General features: G+C 46.7%; 1 protein-coding gene across 1 annotated transcript in view; it reads right to left on the bottom strand.

The window, feature by feature from the left end:
• The window catches only part of LOC142586236 (thromboxane-A synthase-like), a 69,139-nt gene that overhangs the window by 42,735 nt on the left and 8,701 nt on the right, over positions 1–17,703 (bottom strand). Inside the window, exon 4 of the mRNA XM_075697487.1 lies at positions 14,473–14,655. Within this exon, the coding sequence (XP_075553602.1) occupies positions 14,473–14,655 (183 nt within the window). The remainder of the gene's footprint in view (positions 1–14,472; positions 14,656–17,703) is intronic.

Genomic DNA, 17,703 nt, shown 5'->3' with positions numbered 1-17,703 from the left:
CGCGTGCGCGAGCGAGGAACGCGCGCCGAAAGAGTGTCCTCTCCTGTCGCCCACGTGACAGTGTGGTCAGGCTAGGGAGGAGGAGGGGGGGGGGCGTTTTTCTCCGGCGACTGCTAGGGTACCTCAATGTCCTCCTCACCAGCCACTCCGTACAGAGTGGAGACATCTGCGGTGTCTACTACGGCGTTGGGCACGCGAATGGCGGACACCGTAGTAGACGCCTTTGGCGGACGCTCTATAGGGACGCGTTGCTGGCGCTCGTGTGTCTTGAAAGTGATCTGCGACGTGTACAAAGTGCGCACTTGCGCTGGCCTCACCTTCAAAGCGATACGCGATCTTTGCAGAGTGCGCGTAGTGCCGGTAGCGTCGTATGCGCTGTGCTTTGGACGCTTCGTTTACGCTGAAGCGAGAGATGCACGAAGGTAAATTCGGTTGCTGCTGCCGCGATTCCTCACTGCAGAATTTTGACAGCGAGCTTCCGCGCTCATTGAGCGAGATTTGTTGAGGTTTACCTGTGCGCGCGTGGCGCCTTGCTGGTTAATTTAGTTGAAACACGTTGGCGGGCTAGTTGGTTTGCATCCATGATAGAATGTGTAAGCGCGACTGAAGGAGCTAGAAAGAAGCTGACACATGAAGACAACGCTCTCTCTGTGTGTCTGTTCCTTTCTACGTCCTCGTTCAGTCACGCTTACACATTCTATCATTGTTAATTTCGTTGGTAAGCGAATGTTTACGAATTTATACGGCCGATAAGACTACTATCCTTATTTCGCACAGCTGTCTACTAATTTGCTATCGCAATCGGTACTTCACCTTTCCGGCTGTACTGCGACTTTTTTTTTTATTGGTGTCAGCGTTTACAATTGTGGTTTGCTGTTTCGATTTATATTTTGGTTTTCAAATGCTTCTAAAATGCGCAAAATTTCAAACGTGCATAGGTTTCCAAGAGCGAGCAGAACTACTGCCGCTCCTCCCAAAGAAAGGAAGTGTCGCCATCGCTCACCTGAGCCGTTCAAGCAGCCGCTACAGAGGCAATGTCTTTTATGTGAGGCTTCTACATCAAGGTGCGCCTGGTCTACTGGACGGGCGAGTAACCGATGGCTGCAGGCAGGAGGTTCAGTCTGTGACAAGTCTTTAGAGCATTATAATCACAAAATTTGAATACTTGCTTTCCGTGTCGGCGTAGGCAACACTAACCAGGTTCGTCTGATTTATTTTCTTTATAAGGAACGCGGATCGGGCTTTTTGGGAACAGCTGGCTTACTCGTGACGTCGGTGTATAAGCTACACGTCGCGAAGGTAATTAATAACGACAGTTGGCGTGTGCAGAGCTAAGCGGATAAAATAATAAAAGGTCCCGAATAAACCATTATAGCAGTAGATGAATGACCCACGTTTGGCATGTCAGGATGCGAAACTAAAGCTTGTTGTTCCAGCACATGTGTAAAGTCAGTCCTGAACCCCGACTTGATGGGCATGAAGAACAGACGTACTCTTCATCATGTGCGGAGGCCAGCTTACCGGAAACGAACTCGTAGGCAGAAAAAGAAGATAAGAAAAAAAAAGGAAAGAAACATTGCCTGTTTTGCGCTCGGAGTTCTCCATAGAGAAGAATGTTTTGTACTCGGCTATGCTCAGAAATGGGATATGTGCAAATAGAATAGAGGGCATCTTGCGCCGAGCGCTAATTTAACAACCGGGATAATCCGGTGAAAGACTTGTCACTGCCACAAAAGTAAACAATACACACGTGACAATACAACTGTAGCGAATGCTGTCACGTTTGGCAAAATGTACCTGAGTTCTGGAATGCTGGACAAAGATTATGCCGCACTAGTGGCCCGCACGCGTACTAGAAGAATTCACATTTCCAAGTAACCACATATCGCCCCAAGTGTTCCCTGACCACTGCTAAGGTGCCCAGTTACATCAGTTGCAGGTAGCGGCGAGCATTTCACTGAGTATGCTACACTTCGGTATATCATCCTACTGTTTACCAGGTGAAGACAATAGGCGTGACTTCTCCTGGACGCGAATGAACCTCTGAGGCTTCGTATAAACTGGCATACTTCATATTTTAATGACCGACATTGCGGGTCTTTTTTATGACTGTAACTAGAGGCAGCAAGAACACTAATATTGAAAATTTCGGCGAGACCGCATTCTTCTTAAAATAGGTCACTAATCGCTCTTCAGCTTTTCGAAATACGCTATCGCACAATCGAAATTTATCCCGGCAGGGCATAGTCATAGCATAGAGTAATGTAGTAAACCTAAAGAGGGGACGCTCCCGCAGGCGTCTGCGGCCGACTTTGGCTCTCAGTTCACCAAGCGGAATCGGCGAAACCTACCAGCCTCCAAGATAATCGCCGCACGCCAGCGAATCTCGAAGGCCATGTTTTCGATTTCGTTTGTGTGTGTGTGTGTGTGTGTGTGCGCGTGTGTGTGTGTGTGTGCGTGTGTGTGTGTGTGTGTGTGTGTGTGTGTGTGTGTGTGTGTGTGTGTGTGTGTGTGTGTGTGTGTGTGTGTGTGTGTGTGTGTGTGTGTGTGTGTGTGTGTGTGTGTGTGTGTGTGTGTGTGTGTGTGTCTGTGTGTGTGTGTGTGTGCTCGCGTGTGTGTGTGTGTGTGTGTGTGTGTGTGTGTGCTCGCGTGTGTATGTGTGTGACCCATAACGTCGCATAAATCGAGTGATTCCATGCAGGCGCTTGTGCCGCTGTTTATATATTGCGACGACGAGCTCGCAAAGGTGTTTCCCTTTATATTAATTTTATTTAAATTCATATTTGATGTTTCAAGCTGTAACGCAGCACAACAATCCTACCAACTGTTGAGGAACAAGAGCTCTATCGTTTGTGATATTGTGCTTCTAGTAACTCACACCAAACGTAGTATCGTAAATAAATGTGCAATGTTCCTTCAATATAAATCAAGTAGCTGCACAGCCAAGAACACGAAAATAGCAGACAACAATTTATTGCAGTAATATTGTGAGAAAGGTGGCAGACATGAGAACAGGAAGAAACTGCGAAATGCAAATAATGGAGAATAGTCGGAAACTAATGGAGTGATGGCAATAACTTCATGCAAGCAAAACACATACAAGAGGTGTTGCAACTATCCAGAGAATGAAAAAAAAACTACACAGACACACCAGCAAATAATTTGCTCAAAATGGGGATTGTTATCGAAGGAAGAAATATGACGATTGTTCTTGTACTTCTGCGAAGGAGGGCGAATTAAGGTAGCAAAATGATGTGAAAGGTTGCATGCCAAAATAAAATGTCTACGAAAATAATTGGGCACGCACCAACATCCTCACCTCGAATGTGCAAACCAGTGCATCCGTCAATAAATATGTGCAATTAAGCGCTTAGTGTTGGGGATCTTCACCTGGTGTCTACGAAGCCTTGCAATGGTCTTCTGATACTCGGAAATTTGTCCATAAATATGCATGATGTCCTTTGGCTGTAGAGTATATTTTGAGGAAATAGTGGAGATTCCTGCAATACGTAAAATGAAAGGCAGAAGGCAAGCAATACTGGAGGCTTCAAAGCTATTGAATGTAGACGCTACTTTCCTTCGTGTAAGCAATACTGAATCCTTCAAACCTTTACAATGGAGATGCTGCATTCATTCGTGTAATGTATATTTTTCTGGTCTAAGGTGAAGGAAGCACTGTTATAAATGCTAAAAAAAACAAGAAACTTTCTACGGTAAGTACTCCACGCACAATGAAAACACGAAAACAGGTATCTTCAGTCCAGTGCAAAACAGCTAACAGCGCTCGAGCGCATATAGCCAGCTACAGAGGCTGAGAGAGCGCGAATTATTGCCATACTGCAAATGTTGCACGTGTACCGTTTAGAAATATCTGCATTTCTTTTGCAAAAGTGGAGTACCATACTTTTTCAGAAGCCGCTACGCGTAACGAAAAGCTCTCTACATCGAATGGCACGTGTTTATAGGCCGCATTTCTTAACGAACCATTTTATTTTCTAATTTCGTCATTGTATCGAACGTGCGTCGCAGCTCGGAGGCTACCGCGTCGCTGTTATCGCTGGCATCACCGCTCATTGATGCGCATGACAAAAGAAAAAAAAAAGCTAAATGAAATTCAGCGTTGCAAATGGGCAGCAGCTGTTTATGGCTTCAAGGCCGTCGTCACTCGTTCGTGAGTCTAACAGTGAACTAACGAAATACGAAGAGAATAAGTATTTTATAACGTGCAAAAGAACTTGCTGTGGCTTTACCATGAGACGACGATGAAGGAGCAATTCCAGACGCTGGCAGAAGAACCTAAGAACGATCGTCAGGCACATTTTACAGAACCGCGAGCGTGGCAACGGCACCCGAATATTGGCTTCGCACGTGGTGGGTCGTGCCACCTGTCAAGCTGTTAGCCGCAGCCGCAGCCGCAGCTAGATTTTTCTTGATGTGCTCTGCCACCTAGCGGAATCGGCGAAGCTCCATAGCTCTGCCGTGAAACGGCTCGAGTGTCCACTCTTGTCGTTTACTATGTTACTCTATGGTCATAGCAATTATGTGGACACTCCAGGTGCATTTCTGCCGTCGCTGTAATGTTCCGTATGGAGTCCGAGGGTGATAACGTTGTCGCTGCGCGCCGGATGCTGTATGTGCTAGTGAAAACGTGCGAGGGTGAACCTACGATTCAGGCTCAATCTCGCGCGCGCAAGGGAGGAAAGCAGGGAGGAAGCGCGCCGTCTGCCATCACGCGCAAGGCACCAAGTGGAAAGGAGGGAGGGAAGTGTGTTCTGCTCCCGCTGCTGCTGCGTAGAGCGCGGCCGCGCAGGCCTAATCTTGAAAGCAATCAGCGATGGGGACAGAAAACACCGAGTGCTGGTGGCTTCATGTGCGCTGTGTCTTTTCCACTTAGTGTGCGAGCGAGAGGCAGCACAAATGTCAATTCCCTCGCTGCTGCTGCCGTGCATCCTCACTTCAGCGGTTTGACAGCGAGTTCCTGCGGTCATGGAGTGAGATATGTTCACGTTTGCATGGGCGCTCGTGACACGTACCATGCTTGTTAATTTAGTTAGTAAGTGAATGCTTACAAATTTATACGGCCGATAAAACTACTATCCTTAATTACAATTTGGCGACTCCAATTAAATGCTCGTCTCCTAGCAGCGGCGCCTAGAGACAGTTCATCTAGCTAGCTAGGTTCAAGCTTAAAGTCAAAGAGAGCCTCTTATCACCGCGTGCGCTGAATGCCCCGTAGTTTTCAAATCGTCGTGATGCCTCTGTGCGCAAGCCCGGAATTGAAAAAGAAAAATCGGATGTCCAAAGACTTTTGTTGCGTAGTATTATGCGTGTCATTGCAGTGGAAAGACAACATTTTATGATTTCATCTTCTCGCGAAGGAAGCGGATGACGCGAATTGGAGGGCGATTTGGACAAGAAACATCGCATTGGGCAACGGGGTCGATTGATACCGTATCGGTTTGTTCGAAACACTTCACTCAGGACGTATTTCTTCACGACGAACAGAACATTGCTTTCAATACCTTGCTGGCGCTTCAAATCGTTGAGTGAGCTTTGTTTAGGCAGGCGTTTTCATAAATTATAGTGATTTACGTTCAGGATTCGTTTGATTTTGTTCGTTTATAATTTTCTGCCCAAGCATGCGTGTTAGTAATGCTTTAAGCAGCAGGAATATTCTCGCTAATGTACTTTTGTCTGCAGACACGGTAACATGAATGATAACTGCCTCGGAAGGCCTGAACTTGATCATATGGCACATGTTATGTCGCGAGGCGGCGTATTGCTTTCATAGCATGGTTTACTGTAGCGATGCAAGCATAAGATGCTGTTTTCTCATTGAGCGGGTTGGTTTGTCCGCGTATGTGGTCGCAAGAAATTTATAATCAACAGCAAACAACGCTCGTTACAGCGTTCGACAAGCGCACAGTGCCGCTACTTTGCTTTCCGACACTGTGCACACACCTAAATTACAACTGGTTCAGTCCGTTTCCAAGTCATGCATTTACACTAATACAAGTGACTTCAACCAAAAGAAAACCGTCGCTAAATATTGGAAACCTTATGGGCGAAACTCAAGCGGTCTGATTGGTTGTTAACTTCTCACGTTTCACAAGGGCTTGAGAATTTCTACAAGTGGCGAGCGTCTGCCGTGTTCACAAGCCCAAGCCCTACCTCAAGCACTGCGTACTGCAAGCCTGAAGCACTAAGCACCAGCCATCAGATGCAGACGACCATATCGCAAGTATCAGCTAACTATACAAAGAAAGGTGCAGCCCCGACTTACAAACAGAAATCTAGTTTTTTTTTTATCCCAAGACACACAGCCTACGTAAGGTTACAGTTTTTAGCCTCAAGGCAGAATATCCGTATTTAGCTTCTGAAAGCAAGACAGTCGTTACTGCCTGTATATTGTGAGATGCTATATATGAAATACTACAACACGAGTTGCAGTGCAGTGTTGCCTATGAAAGTCGAAAGCAGTGAAGTATCGTACTTCTACCAGCGGCACAACGCCTCGAATAAGTGCTTGCACCTTTCGGAGGCCCGGTACGCACAAACACCTCCCTTTGTTAAGCCTCCGGCTGGCTTCAAAGGCTCTTTGTCCTAAAAGAAAAAAAATCTGATGTGGTTCACTGGGCAGGCCGGACGTTGGCATGCACAACGCAACGATTTCTCCAGTTTCGTTGCTAAAATCCTTGAGACCGATCAAAATAAGGGAATCGGCCACAAGGATCCTTTAGGCTTTGACGAAACACCTTGATTCAACGCCACGGACGAGATTCGCGTGAGCGCAGCAACAAGCGAAAGAGACGTCGTGAACATGGATGTCGTAGCTATCTTTGTTTATTTGGACAGTGTTGCTAGCACAAGTAACGGATTCTGGAGTTGCCAATAGCTGTCTCCTAATTTTCTATCGCAATCGATGCTGCGCCTTTCGGGCAAAACTGCGTCCCTGGCTATCCACATCTAACCGTTTTCATGGGCTGATCCCGAAGATAGTTCAATCTAACAATGGGCACCTAACCTCGTTCACGGTGCTCTTCGACAAAAAAAAAATTTCCTTTGAAATTTAACCGAATTCATTTCCGTCGCAAACGAATGCTATTCGCATATCAGATAGTATTCGTGGATGAGCTCTGCCTGATTTTTTTTATTGGGTGTACATCGAGTGCATGCATGGACTTTACATTATGCGGTTTTATTCTATTTCGTTTTGCAGGGAAAGAATAATTTTCTTTCCCGCGGTACCTTGTAGCCTTTAGAGTGGGTTCTCACGCCTGTAGACGTATAGCTGTGAAACATTGTCACGGCTTGTCACCCCTTCGCCGTCTGCACGATGGCGTCGACGGGGTGTACAGGCCGGTTGGTCGTTCTGTACTCAAGCGAACACAGCGAAGGAATCAGAATCGGGAGAAAGGCGGAAAAAAAATATTTATCGACTGACAATGACCCAAAGATTAAAGGAAACACAAAAAATACAAGAACACTAACACACATGCACTTGATCTAGATCAATAATGAATACAACAGAAATGCAACGAGCAACCAGTGGATTTAAAAATTAACGCTACACAAGAATGCACTTAACGGTTGTCCACTAAACAGAGTTCAAAAGAAAACAACTGATGGCATACGCATGGCCGGGCAGCAGCAGCAATTCCATAAAGCTTGGAGTCGACGACAGAGCTTTCCCAAAGAACGCTGGCAAGCCGATCACGTTGGGGTGGATGCGAATGCTGGGCTGGGTTTCCCGGGACTCTAGGTCTGATGCCTTCCCTCGGGCAGGTTGAGCTAACTTGAGGGGATCTACCGCGAGCTTCGTTGCAGACGTTGGTTGGTCGTCTCTTACGCCAACTAGTAACTCGCAGTTCAGACGCGGCTAGGCGGCCCAGGCGATACTGGAGGGCACTAGCTACTGGACGCTTTTCAGCAGCTTGTAGGCTCAGCTTCTAGACTGTCTAGCTCAGTCTAAAACATGCGTTTAAATAACTTCTTTCTCTAGTGCCCTGAGTTGGAGGACTGCATATATTGGTGAGGATCCAATCAAGTTCACCCAATTGTATACCGGCTCCTTCCAAGATCTTGGCCACGCCCCTTATAATGAGGGGCGAGGGAACGGGTGCTTCCCCCCTGCTGATAGAGTTCGCGCACTCGTATTGCACCACATACGCACACCCTTGAGTCCGTGGCGGGCCTCCATTGTACATTCACAAACACAGTAGAAACTACGACAGCCGGCGAATCCGTGCTGTCGGTACACATATATTGGCAGCAATTCGAGGACACAGGATTGCGCATACACATCACATATTTCGGAGTATTCGCACGCCCGCCTTCTTAATAAGCTTCTCAATGCACACGCGAGGCAGAGAATACACGGGGGTTCCTACAAAAAGCTGTCGGGGCGCCACGGTCGCGCCGACGACAAAAAACCAATAATCTCTAAACCTGCCTTCGACTTCTTTCGGCCGCTTGCCCGAGTGGCCGGCAGTACCCTTCTGGCTCGTCGGTTCCTATTACTACGACCCTTTTGGCACCGGTTGATCGGTGCTTCGCCGAATCGAATAATGCCGCACCGTGACAAACACCTTACTAACGTAGAATGACGATGTGCAAAATTTCTTAAGCGTGCTTTCCCACGCACCTAGCTTGGCCTAACCAAGGGGATCGCGTTCTCGCTAGGGGGACTGTTAAAGCATAGACACGCGTTATGAAAGCTTGAACGGCGTTGGGAACTGAGGGCGGCAGGATTGACGTCCCCTGCATGCTTGTTAACACTTTATATACAATTCCAACCATGGTCTCGCCATACTGGGTTAGCCAAATGGTTGGTTTGACAAAGATACACACTTATTCACGTCTACGTTTCAAATCAGGAGTGAAGCAGGTTAGCCACTAGGCTGCCAGTAATAGGCAGTCCAGCTTTTCTTGGTGGCGCTTCCAAGCGCCAACAGGGCAAGCAGTTGCTGCCCCCGAGAAGACAAGATTCCTTTGTTTGATCGTTGGTTAGGACGTCCTTGTTCGACCGCTATTGACCAGTTCCTCTCCATTTTTCAGTGAATAGCTTAGTGGGTATAGTGCTCTTCTTACGATGGATTTTACTGAACGAGGCCAGATATAAAATTGTGCAGATCCGCGCATTTCGGAAATATACCGGCTTTGTACAAAAATAACATGCTTTTTTGTTTTCCTATTTAATTTATAGTTTTAGGAGGCCCTTGGTTGTATATTCGGGTTTGTGGCGCGAATACAACGAAATTTTTTTCCTCTGCTCGATGGGCTCTCCGTGCCCACTTCCACTTCGCCTCGCGCATGAGCGGCGAGATTAGGAAGCACTAGGAAACATCCAAGAAACATCATTCAGGAAACGTCCCCTGAAAAGTTCTGGAGGCTAATTTCTCCCAGTAGGCAAATTAATGACGCTTTCGTCTTAAATGCTGTTTTGAGTGATGATAGTGCAGTAATAGCAGATGCATTTAACTTACATTTTAGAGAGAGAGAGAGAGAGGGGGGGCTCTTTATTAGAAAACAGAGAATTTTGCCGGAGCGTATATAACCGCTGGCATGCTACTCTGTACAGGGATGGGGAATGGGATTAAAAGATTCCAGAAGAGAGTGGAAGAAAAAGAGGATAAAAATAGATATTAACTGTCCGAGTGGACCTGATACTAATATTTACAGGTGACCTGGCGGGTAAATTTAGGATTTTGTATATGAAGTGTGAAATTTTTAAAGCTTTCCTATTAGACCAATTTCTGACAGTTATTTGAACAATCAATCCAAAACCCGTCGCTGTTTTGAAGGGCCGGGCATTGGACCTAAGATGCTCAGTAACGTTAACGGTTCGTGGCAAATCATGTCGATTTGTTGCTCAAAAAATTGTCTCTCGTCGCGGTACGCGGGGCATTCGAGTAATAGGTGCTCAATTGTCTCTAGGTTGCGACAGTTATCACAGTGTGGGTTAGTAGTAAGCCCTATGCGGTACAGATGCGGTTCGTGTATGCCACGTTCAGTCGAAGACGATGGTACAATGTCTCTAAGTGTCGAGGAAGTGGTCATGGAATTTTCGGTCTCATTTCTGGGTCACTGTAACGCAGGAAGTCATCTTGGTGAAGCGGCAGATTCCAGATGCTGTATTTTTCTTGATAGGCATATTTTTGCCATGTTTGAAGCGTCGGCTTTTGTAAAAAATGTTCTTTCGAACTTGGTATTGGAGTCCATTTCTGGCAGCTTCATCCGCTCTTTCATTTCCCGAAATGCCGGCATGGCCAGGTATCCACTGGAACTTTATGCAAAGCCCAGCAATCTTAGCCCTGTGGTGAATATAAGCACTGTAAAATGCTGCAGGCTGGTTATTGCAACGCTTGTGCCTGTTCCACATACTTTGTAGGGCTGCTTTTGAATCTGAAAATCACCCATGTCTGGCGGCCGCTGTCGAAGTACATACACAAGGGCCTCCTTAATGCCATATAGCCTCGCTGAAGTAGATGATGTCGCTCGCTCAAGACGAAACGAGAATCGTTGCCCTGTAGAGGGAACAAAAAATCCGCATGATGAACGATGTGGAGTTGTAGAGCCATCTGTGAAAATGTGCGTTGCGGCTACGTATTCTTTGTGCATGTATTCCAAAGCTATCTGATAAGTCGCTGCTTGAGGCATTTTCTTTTTCGCACTGATTCCAGGTATATATGGCAGAATTTTCAGTGGGGACAGTGTCCATGGTGAAATGTTTCGTGGCATAATTTGTGCCGCCTGAGCAGGAATCGAAATAGGTATGCTTCCGACGGCCTGTCCAAAGCTAGATGTAGCACGGTTTCTAGAAATATCCTTTAAAAAGTGGGTCTTCGTATGAATGACGTGGCGGAGGTGAATCCGAAGTGTCTCCTGTGAAGATAGCCCTTCGAGAGGCAGGCATCCAGCTTCTGCTACAGTTCCTGAGCGGGACGACCACTTCGGAAGGCCAAGACATACGCGAAGGCAGTTGTTTCGTGCTGCCTCAAGTTTTCTCTTGCTTTTGGGAGACATTTTGTGCAGGATTGCGAGGTAATATCGTAGTGTTCCGTCGACGTAGGCCTTATGGAGGAGCACCATTGATCGACAGTTGCTGCCCCACTGTGATCCGGCTTAAAATCGGAATACTGCGACGCCGAAGAAATCTTCTCACTCAGTTTTTTTCACTTGGGGCGACCATGTGAGGTTCCTATCGATCCTCACTCCAAGAAACCTTTGCGTCTTGACGTATGGAAGGGCACGACCACCCAACACTAGTGGGTATTTTTCCTTACACCTCCGCGTGAAAGCCATGGCAACGCTTGTGTCGGGGGACAATTTCAGACCTCTTGGATTTAGGTAGGCCGATATATTTGCTAGCGCTTTCTGGAGACGTTCTTGGGTGGTACTGCGGGAACGCGCCGCACTCCAAATGCAGATGTCGTCCGCATACAGTGTGATTTTGACGCCGCGGGGCAGGTTTCTTCTCAGATGGATGAGGACTAAAAAATAATACCGGGCTTAACACAGCTCCTTGTGGCACTCCCTTCTCGACGGCATAAAGCGCCGTGGGGCCATCCGGGGTACACATGAAAAGTTGGCGTCCTTGAAGATAGCCTTCAATCCATGCGTAAAGCCGTCCTCCAAGACCGAGGGTTTCCAAAGCGTCAAGTATTGCTTTATGATAGACCGAATCATATGCTGTCCTAATGTCTAAAAATAATGCAGTAGGTATGTTTCCGGAGACCAATTCCTCTTCAGTTAATGAGACCAAGGCAATGACATTATGACGCCGGAAGCCATTCATTTCCCCCGGGTAAACTTTTGTAGTTTCCAGGAAGCAATTTAATCGTTTGTAGATCATTTTTTTCGAATAGGTTCCCTACGCAGCTAAGCAGATATATGGGTCTGAAGGAGGCGTAATTTGTTGGCTGCTTCCCTGGCTTCAATATAGGAATAACTTTCGCAAGCTTCCATTCCATAGGAACGTCCCCAGTTATCCATGAGGCGTTGTAGTACTCCAGAAGGCGTAGGCGAGATGTGTGGCATAGATTTGCGAGCGCTTCATAACTCACACAGTCATGACCAGGTGATGATCGCTTGTTTACGTCGCCGATTGCTGCCGGGAGCTCTTCGATGGTGAATGGTAATTCCAAGTCAGGAAGCGTAGCTCAAGGTGGACTAGGCTGATGACTTGCAATTTGCCGTAAAGGTTGTGCCCCGTTGGAAAGTAGCCTGCAGTACTGCTCTGCAACCTCTTTCAGGGATGCGCGCTCATGTAATGAGAGGGCGATAAAGGGATAAAGCTGTTGCGGCTCTTTGCGAATGCCTCTGCCGACTCGCCAGATTTTGCTCAGCGGTTGTCGTATGTCCAGTGTCCCACAAAAGTCCCTCCACCTTTTTCGGTCCAGTTTGGTGAGGTAACGTCGTATATGTCTCTGTGCCCGTCGACAAGTTCTGAGTTCTTCGATATTCTTAGTACGTAGAGCCTTCCTTTCGGCACGCCTTCGAATGGCACATAACCTTTCAAATTCCTCGTCGTTAGTTGGTACGTTACAATGCTTAGTGGCAGAGCGGGTACTTTGTTTGAGGCAATAAGATATTGTCGGTATTAGCTCTGCATTCGTAGTCGAGGCTGTGATCCCTTTGTCTACGGCTGCTTTGTAAGCTTCCCAGTCCACCGACTTCAGTTTCACTTTTCTGGGCGATGTCCGAAAATGAAGGGCAGAGATTAGGATCGGGTAGTGATCCCTACCTCGAGTCTCGAAATATGTGCACCATCCGAATATAGGGGCCACTTGACTTGATACGAATGTGACGTCAATGCAGCTAACAGTCTTCGGATTTTCCAGGTATGTTATGCTGCCATCGTTCAAGGGCTCTATATTGTATTTTGCAAGAAGCTCCGCCAGCTTAGCACCCCGAGCACATGTATGTGAACTGCCCCAGATCTCGTTATGTGCGTTGAAATCACCACAAATAATATGTGGAGACTGAGTGTTTGTCAACAAGTTTTCCAATCTTGTCACATCGAAAGGTGGTCCTGGTTCCAAGTAGACGCCGATCAGGGTAAACACTTTGGATGCAATCACTGTGGTTGCGCAAATATATTAGTTCTTGTGATGTGGTGCTACGTCAATCGCAGAGGCAGGTATGTCGTTGCGAAATCCAACGAGCAGTCGGCTAATTCCATTTTTTCGCCTTGAATGATCAAAATAATAACCCTGTATCCTAAATTGCTCGTCGACGCGAGACTCCGAAATGACTAAAAAAGGGAATCGGTGCACTCGCGCAAGATGCTTAAAGTCTGCTAACTTCGAGCGCATGCCGCGAGCGTTCCACTGGAATGTAGTACATGTGCGGAAGTGTTTGTTGGTGGACACCGCTTGTGAGACGATTGTTGGCGAAGCCATCGTTGCTACTGCGAATAATCGCGGCTTTGCGCCGTGAAATCAGACGACACCAGTGGTTCCAAAGCCAGGACGGCCTCTGCCTCAGGGATGCTCTTAAACGATGGGCTGGCATGGAGAACAGCCTTGATTGCGGCGAACATTATGGGAATCAGCATACTTGATATCTCATTTGCAGTGCTACCTTCTAACAGCTTTTCTTGGTTCTTCCTGTTCTTCTGCTGGGACCTTGAGGACACTTGTTGCTGTCGTAGGCATGAGGTTATATCACTTGAGGGCTTTGATGGACTCTTTGCAGTTGAAGGCCTTTGCTGGTTTGCTTTCACGACTGAGGCGAAGGACTTTTTCAAAGCCGTGTCGCTGCGCTGCACCATTTCGTGTTGCTTTTGGTTTGTAGATGTATATATCACATCCGGATTCGGTGGTGGTTCTCGTCGTTTCCGCACTTTTGCTTGGATTTGCTCCATCGTCCATGCAAGAGTGGCTGATTTGTTTTTAGGACAACCTCCGTATGACGCAGCATGCTCAGCTCCAGAGTTTGCACACCGAGGCTGGGAACGTGACGTACACTCGTTATGCGTAAGTGGACCAGCGCCTATTTTGCAGCGGATGGGGCCTTTACAATATTTCGCTATATGTCCATGTCTTTGGCATCTGAAACATTGAGTAGCAGACTCCATGTATTCCGTCACGGGATAACTGCAGAATCCAAGCGACACTCGGTTTGGGTGACCGAGCGTCTTCGGGTTTCCGTTACTACGCCATCTTCGTTAGGGACGTACAAAACTTGCCTTTTAGCAGATTTGACTCCTTGTTCGCTCAAATACTCCTTGAGGTCGTCATCCGAGTACTCAACAGGAACGTTCTGTATCCTCCCGTACGTGGCAGAGTAGGAGTATGGAACTCGAGCTTCTATGGGAATACCCGATAGATCTGTCACTGTGAGGAGACGATTGGCTGCAGGAAGTGTAGACACTGTCATCATGAGGCTGCCATCCTTGTTGAGACGGTGGCTGAGTATCTTTTCTGGCGCTGTTGTCGCGACCGCAGAAGCCAGAAGATTTGGGTTTACCTTTCATATGCTGCTGTCAGGCTGAATTGGCTTGAATATAACGGGAACACCTGCGGCTCTTTTCTTTTTGTAAGAGACAACAGTGAAAAGTAGGCTGTCTGGTCCATCTCTTCGTTGTCTCCTGTAGATTCCCTTGTGTCGATCTCATCTTCACGTAGCCTTTTCCTTGCTGGCTCATCTTCTCTGAAGTTTACAGAAGCAACATGCTGAGCTGATTGCTGATTGCTTGCGACGGATGCCATCAGAGCATCACGAAGGGCGGCCGACGGCGGAGGCTGGCCGCGCTGCTTCGGTCCGGTGCGCTTCGGGAGCCGCTTGCTGTGCTTCTCTCGCAGGGCGGTAACCCCCAGACCGGCGTTTGGTGAGAGAGAGGCACAAAGAGTAAAAATGAGCTCCTACACTTGCTAAAAAATACTTAAAATTACAGATGGGCGTTTGGAAACGAGCCTATCGTTCGTCATCTTCTTCTTCCCATCCTTACATTTTAGATCTGTGTTTACGCAAGACAATAGTTCATTGCCATACTTTCGTGCTTCATATCCCCCTATGTCTGACGTTACTATTAATGAGAATGGAATACTGAACATGCTGCTTAACCTTGATATTAAAAGATCACCTAGTCCTGATGGTTTGCCAAATGAATTTTTAAAGCGTTATGCGCCATGGGTCTCTAAATATCTGAATGCGCTCTTTTCTAAATCACTAAATGAAGGCGACATTTCAATCGACTGGAGAACGGCAGCAGGGAAACCTATCTTCAAAAATGGAAATAAGCAGCACGTCTTGAACTATCGTCCTATTTCTTTGATTTCAACATTATGCAAACTTCTGGAGCATATAATACATAACCCTATTACTGAGTTTCTTTCAAAGAATAAAATATTATCATGTCATCAGCATGGCTTCAGAAAGGGTTTCTCTACATGCACATAATTTGTAGCTACCGTAACGATTTCGCTAAGGCAATAAATTCAGGTGAGCAGGTTGATGCAATCTTCATGGACTTTGCGAAAGCCTTTGACAAGGTTTCCCACAAAAAGCTACTCCACAAACTTGGAGGTACTCTGGGTGATGCCAAAATTGCTACTTGGCTTTCTGCATATCTTTCAAACCGATATCAGTATCTTTCATTCAAAAACCATCCCTCTCGGAAGCTTCCCGTTGAGTCTGGCGTTCCACAGGGTTCGGTGCTCGGACCACTGTTGTTTCTAGTTTTTATTAATGATATCCTTAATGACGTTCCCGTGAAAATTAGACTATATGCGGATGACTGTGTAATGTATTCAGAAATAGATAGCGTCAGTGACCAACTACGACTAAATGAAGCCTTTGAAAAAGTTGTGAAATGGTGTAGTGACTGGCAAATGGCTATCAATTTTGAGAAAACTGTACTTATGAAACTTTCGCGCAAGCTTAGCAACCTGCACTTCAAGTACTCGGCGTGTAATGTCTTGCTATCTGAGGTTGAGCGCATAAAATGTCTTGGTATTTGGATTTCTAAAGATCTTAGATGGAACAAACACATCAACACTGTGTGCAATTCCGCCAATCAAAAGCTTTTCTTTCTCAGGAGGGCTTTGAGACTGACAACACCTGAAGTTCGCCTTTTTGTATTTAACGCAGTTGTGCAGCTGCTTTTAGATTATGCATCTATAATATGGTATCCATTCACTAAATATATATTAATAAAGTAGTAGGTATTCAATAGCGGGCGGTTCGTTATATATATATAACAGCTTTGGGCGCACGTCGATGACAGCCTTGCTAAACAGAGCCAATCTGCCAACTCTAACCCAAAGAAATAGTGTTCTCAGATTAAAATTTTTGTTTCAGCTCATTAGGGGATACTCCAGCGTAGATATTTCCGAGATTATTTCCTTTTCAACGGGTTATACTATACAAGGCAACGGCATGCACTAACAATTACCCCCTTCACTAGCCGCAAAAAATTGCTTTAAATACTCATTTTTTTCCCAGGGTCGTAACTGAATGGAATCAGCTGTCCAACGATGTGGTGTTGCAGCCATCGCTGAATTTGTTTATGTCCCATATTGTGTAATTTCCTTATTTTTCGCTCTGTTACATTTGCACTTGCAGTAGATGTATTGATTCAGTTGTACTCGAAGCGTATCTTTTATTTCATGATATCTGTATTGTCTTTTTACTAGTACATGTAATTTTTCTTTTGTTTGCTCTGCTAATCATGTCATAATGATGTATCCCCATCCTGCAAAAATCTCGTAAAGGCATTGCAGTATTTGTAAATAAATAAAAATAAATAAATCAATTCTGTCTATTGGGCGAAACTGTAACTTTTACGTATAATAAGTGCGCACAACCCCCCCTCTTGGAAGTGACCATCTGTTGAATAAGAGGATACGAAGGGTTGGCCAAGATTTAGCACATTCCCCCTGGCACATACCCTGTGCCCCAAGAATAATGAAAATGAAAGAATCCGCTGAATATGGGAAGGGGAGGAAGAAGTCGACTAGTGCGGACGCTTTGAAATCGGCTCCAGCTTTCATCAATGTTTTCGACTGGGTCTCCCTGCGAAAACGGGCGAGTTATGCCTTAATCGACGTGGAACGTCAAGAGGACTCTGCCGATACCGGATTTTCGTCGGTGGGAGGACATTTTGCCGTTCTGCAAGTGTTTTAAACACGGCGAGGGTAGGCTTACACCTACTTCCGCGCATGTGGGACTTTGAATCCAGGATGGACGTTGTGGAAGGACAAGAGATTACTCAAGAAGAGGCATGCGACGCGGGATGGAAGGTGGCGTACGGCAGCCGGCCCGGCAGGCGCAGGGAAGAATATTCTTCGGGTCAAGACGGTGGAAATACAAGTGGAAGACGGAGGGACGGCGGCCGCACCGCCGCATCACGCGACGTGATACGACGCGTCACCGCTGCTTCGAGGCTGCCTCGACTGCCGAGGGACACTTTTCGCATCATTGTCAGACCACGCGACGGCCTGAATGTCAACCACGTCAGTAAAATACGCTTTGAGCAAGCCTTGGCCATGGCGGCATCCTTGGCTCCGGCCGCAATCGAAGAGGATACGATGTGTCCCAGTGTAGTTCAGAACATTTTTGTCGTGTGTACTCCTCACGAGAAAAACGCGGACGCGTACGCCCGAGTGCAGCAAATTAGGCTCGGTGAAGGCACGTTTGGGGTGGCGGCGTACCTGGCCCCACCCGAGAATACGTGTAGAGGAGTCATAGGAGGAGTCG

This window comes from Dermacentor variabilis, chromosome 6, assembly GCF_050947875.1.
Source record: "Dermacentor variabilis isolate Ectoservices chromosome 6, ASM5094787v1, whole genome shotgun sequence".
Lineage (NCBI taxonomy): Eukaryota > Metazoa > Arthropoda > Arachnida > Ixodida > Ixodidae > Dermacentor > Dermacentor variabilis.
This window is presented reverse-complemented; position numbering and strand designations above follow the sequence as displayed.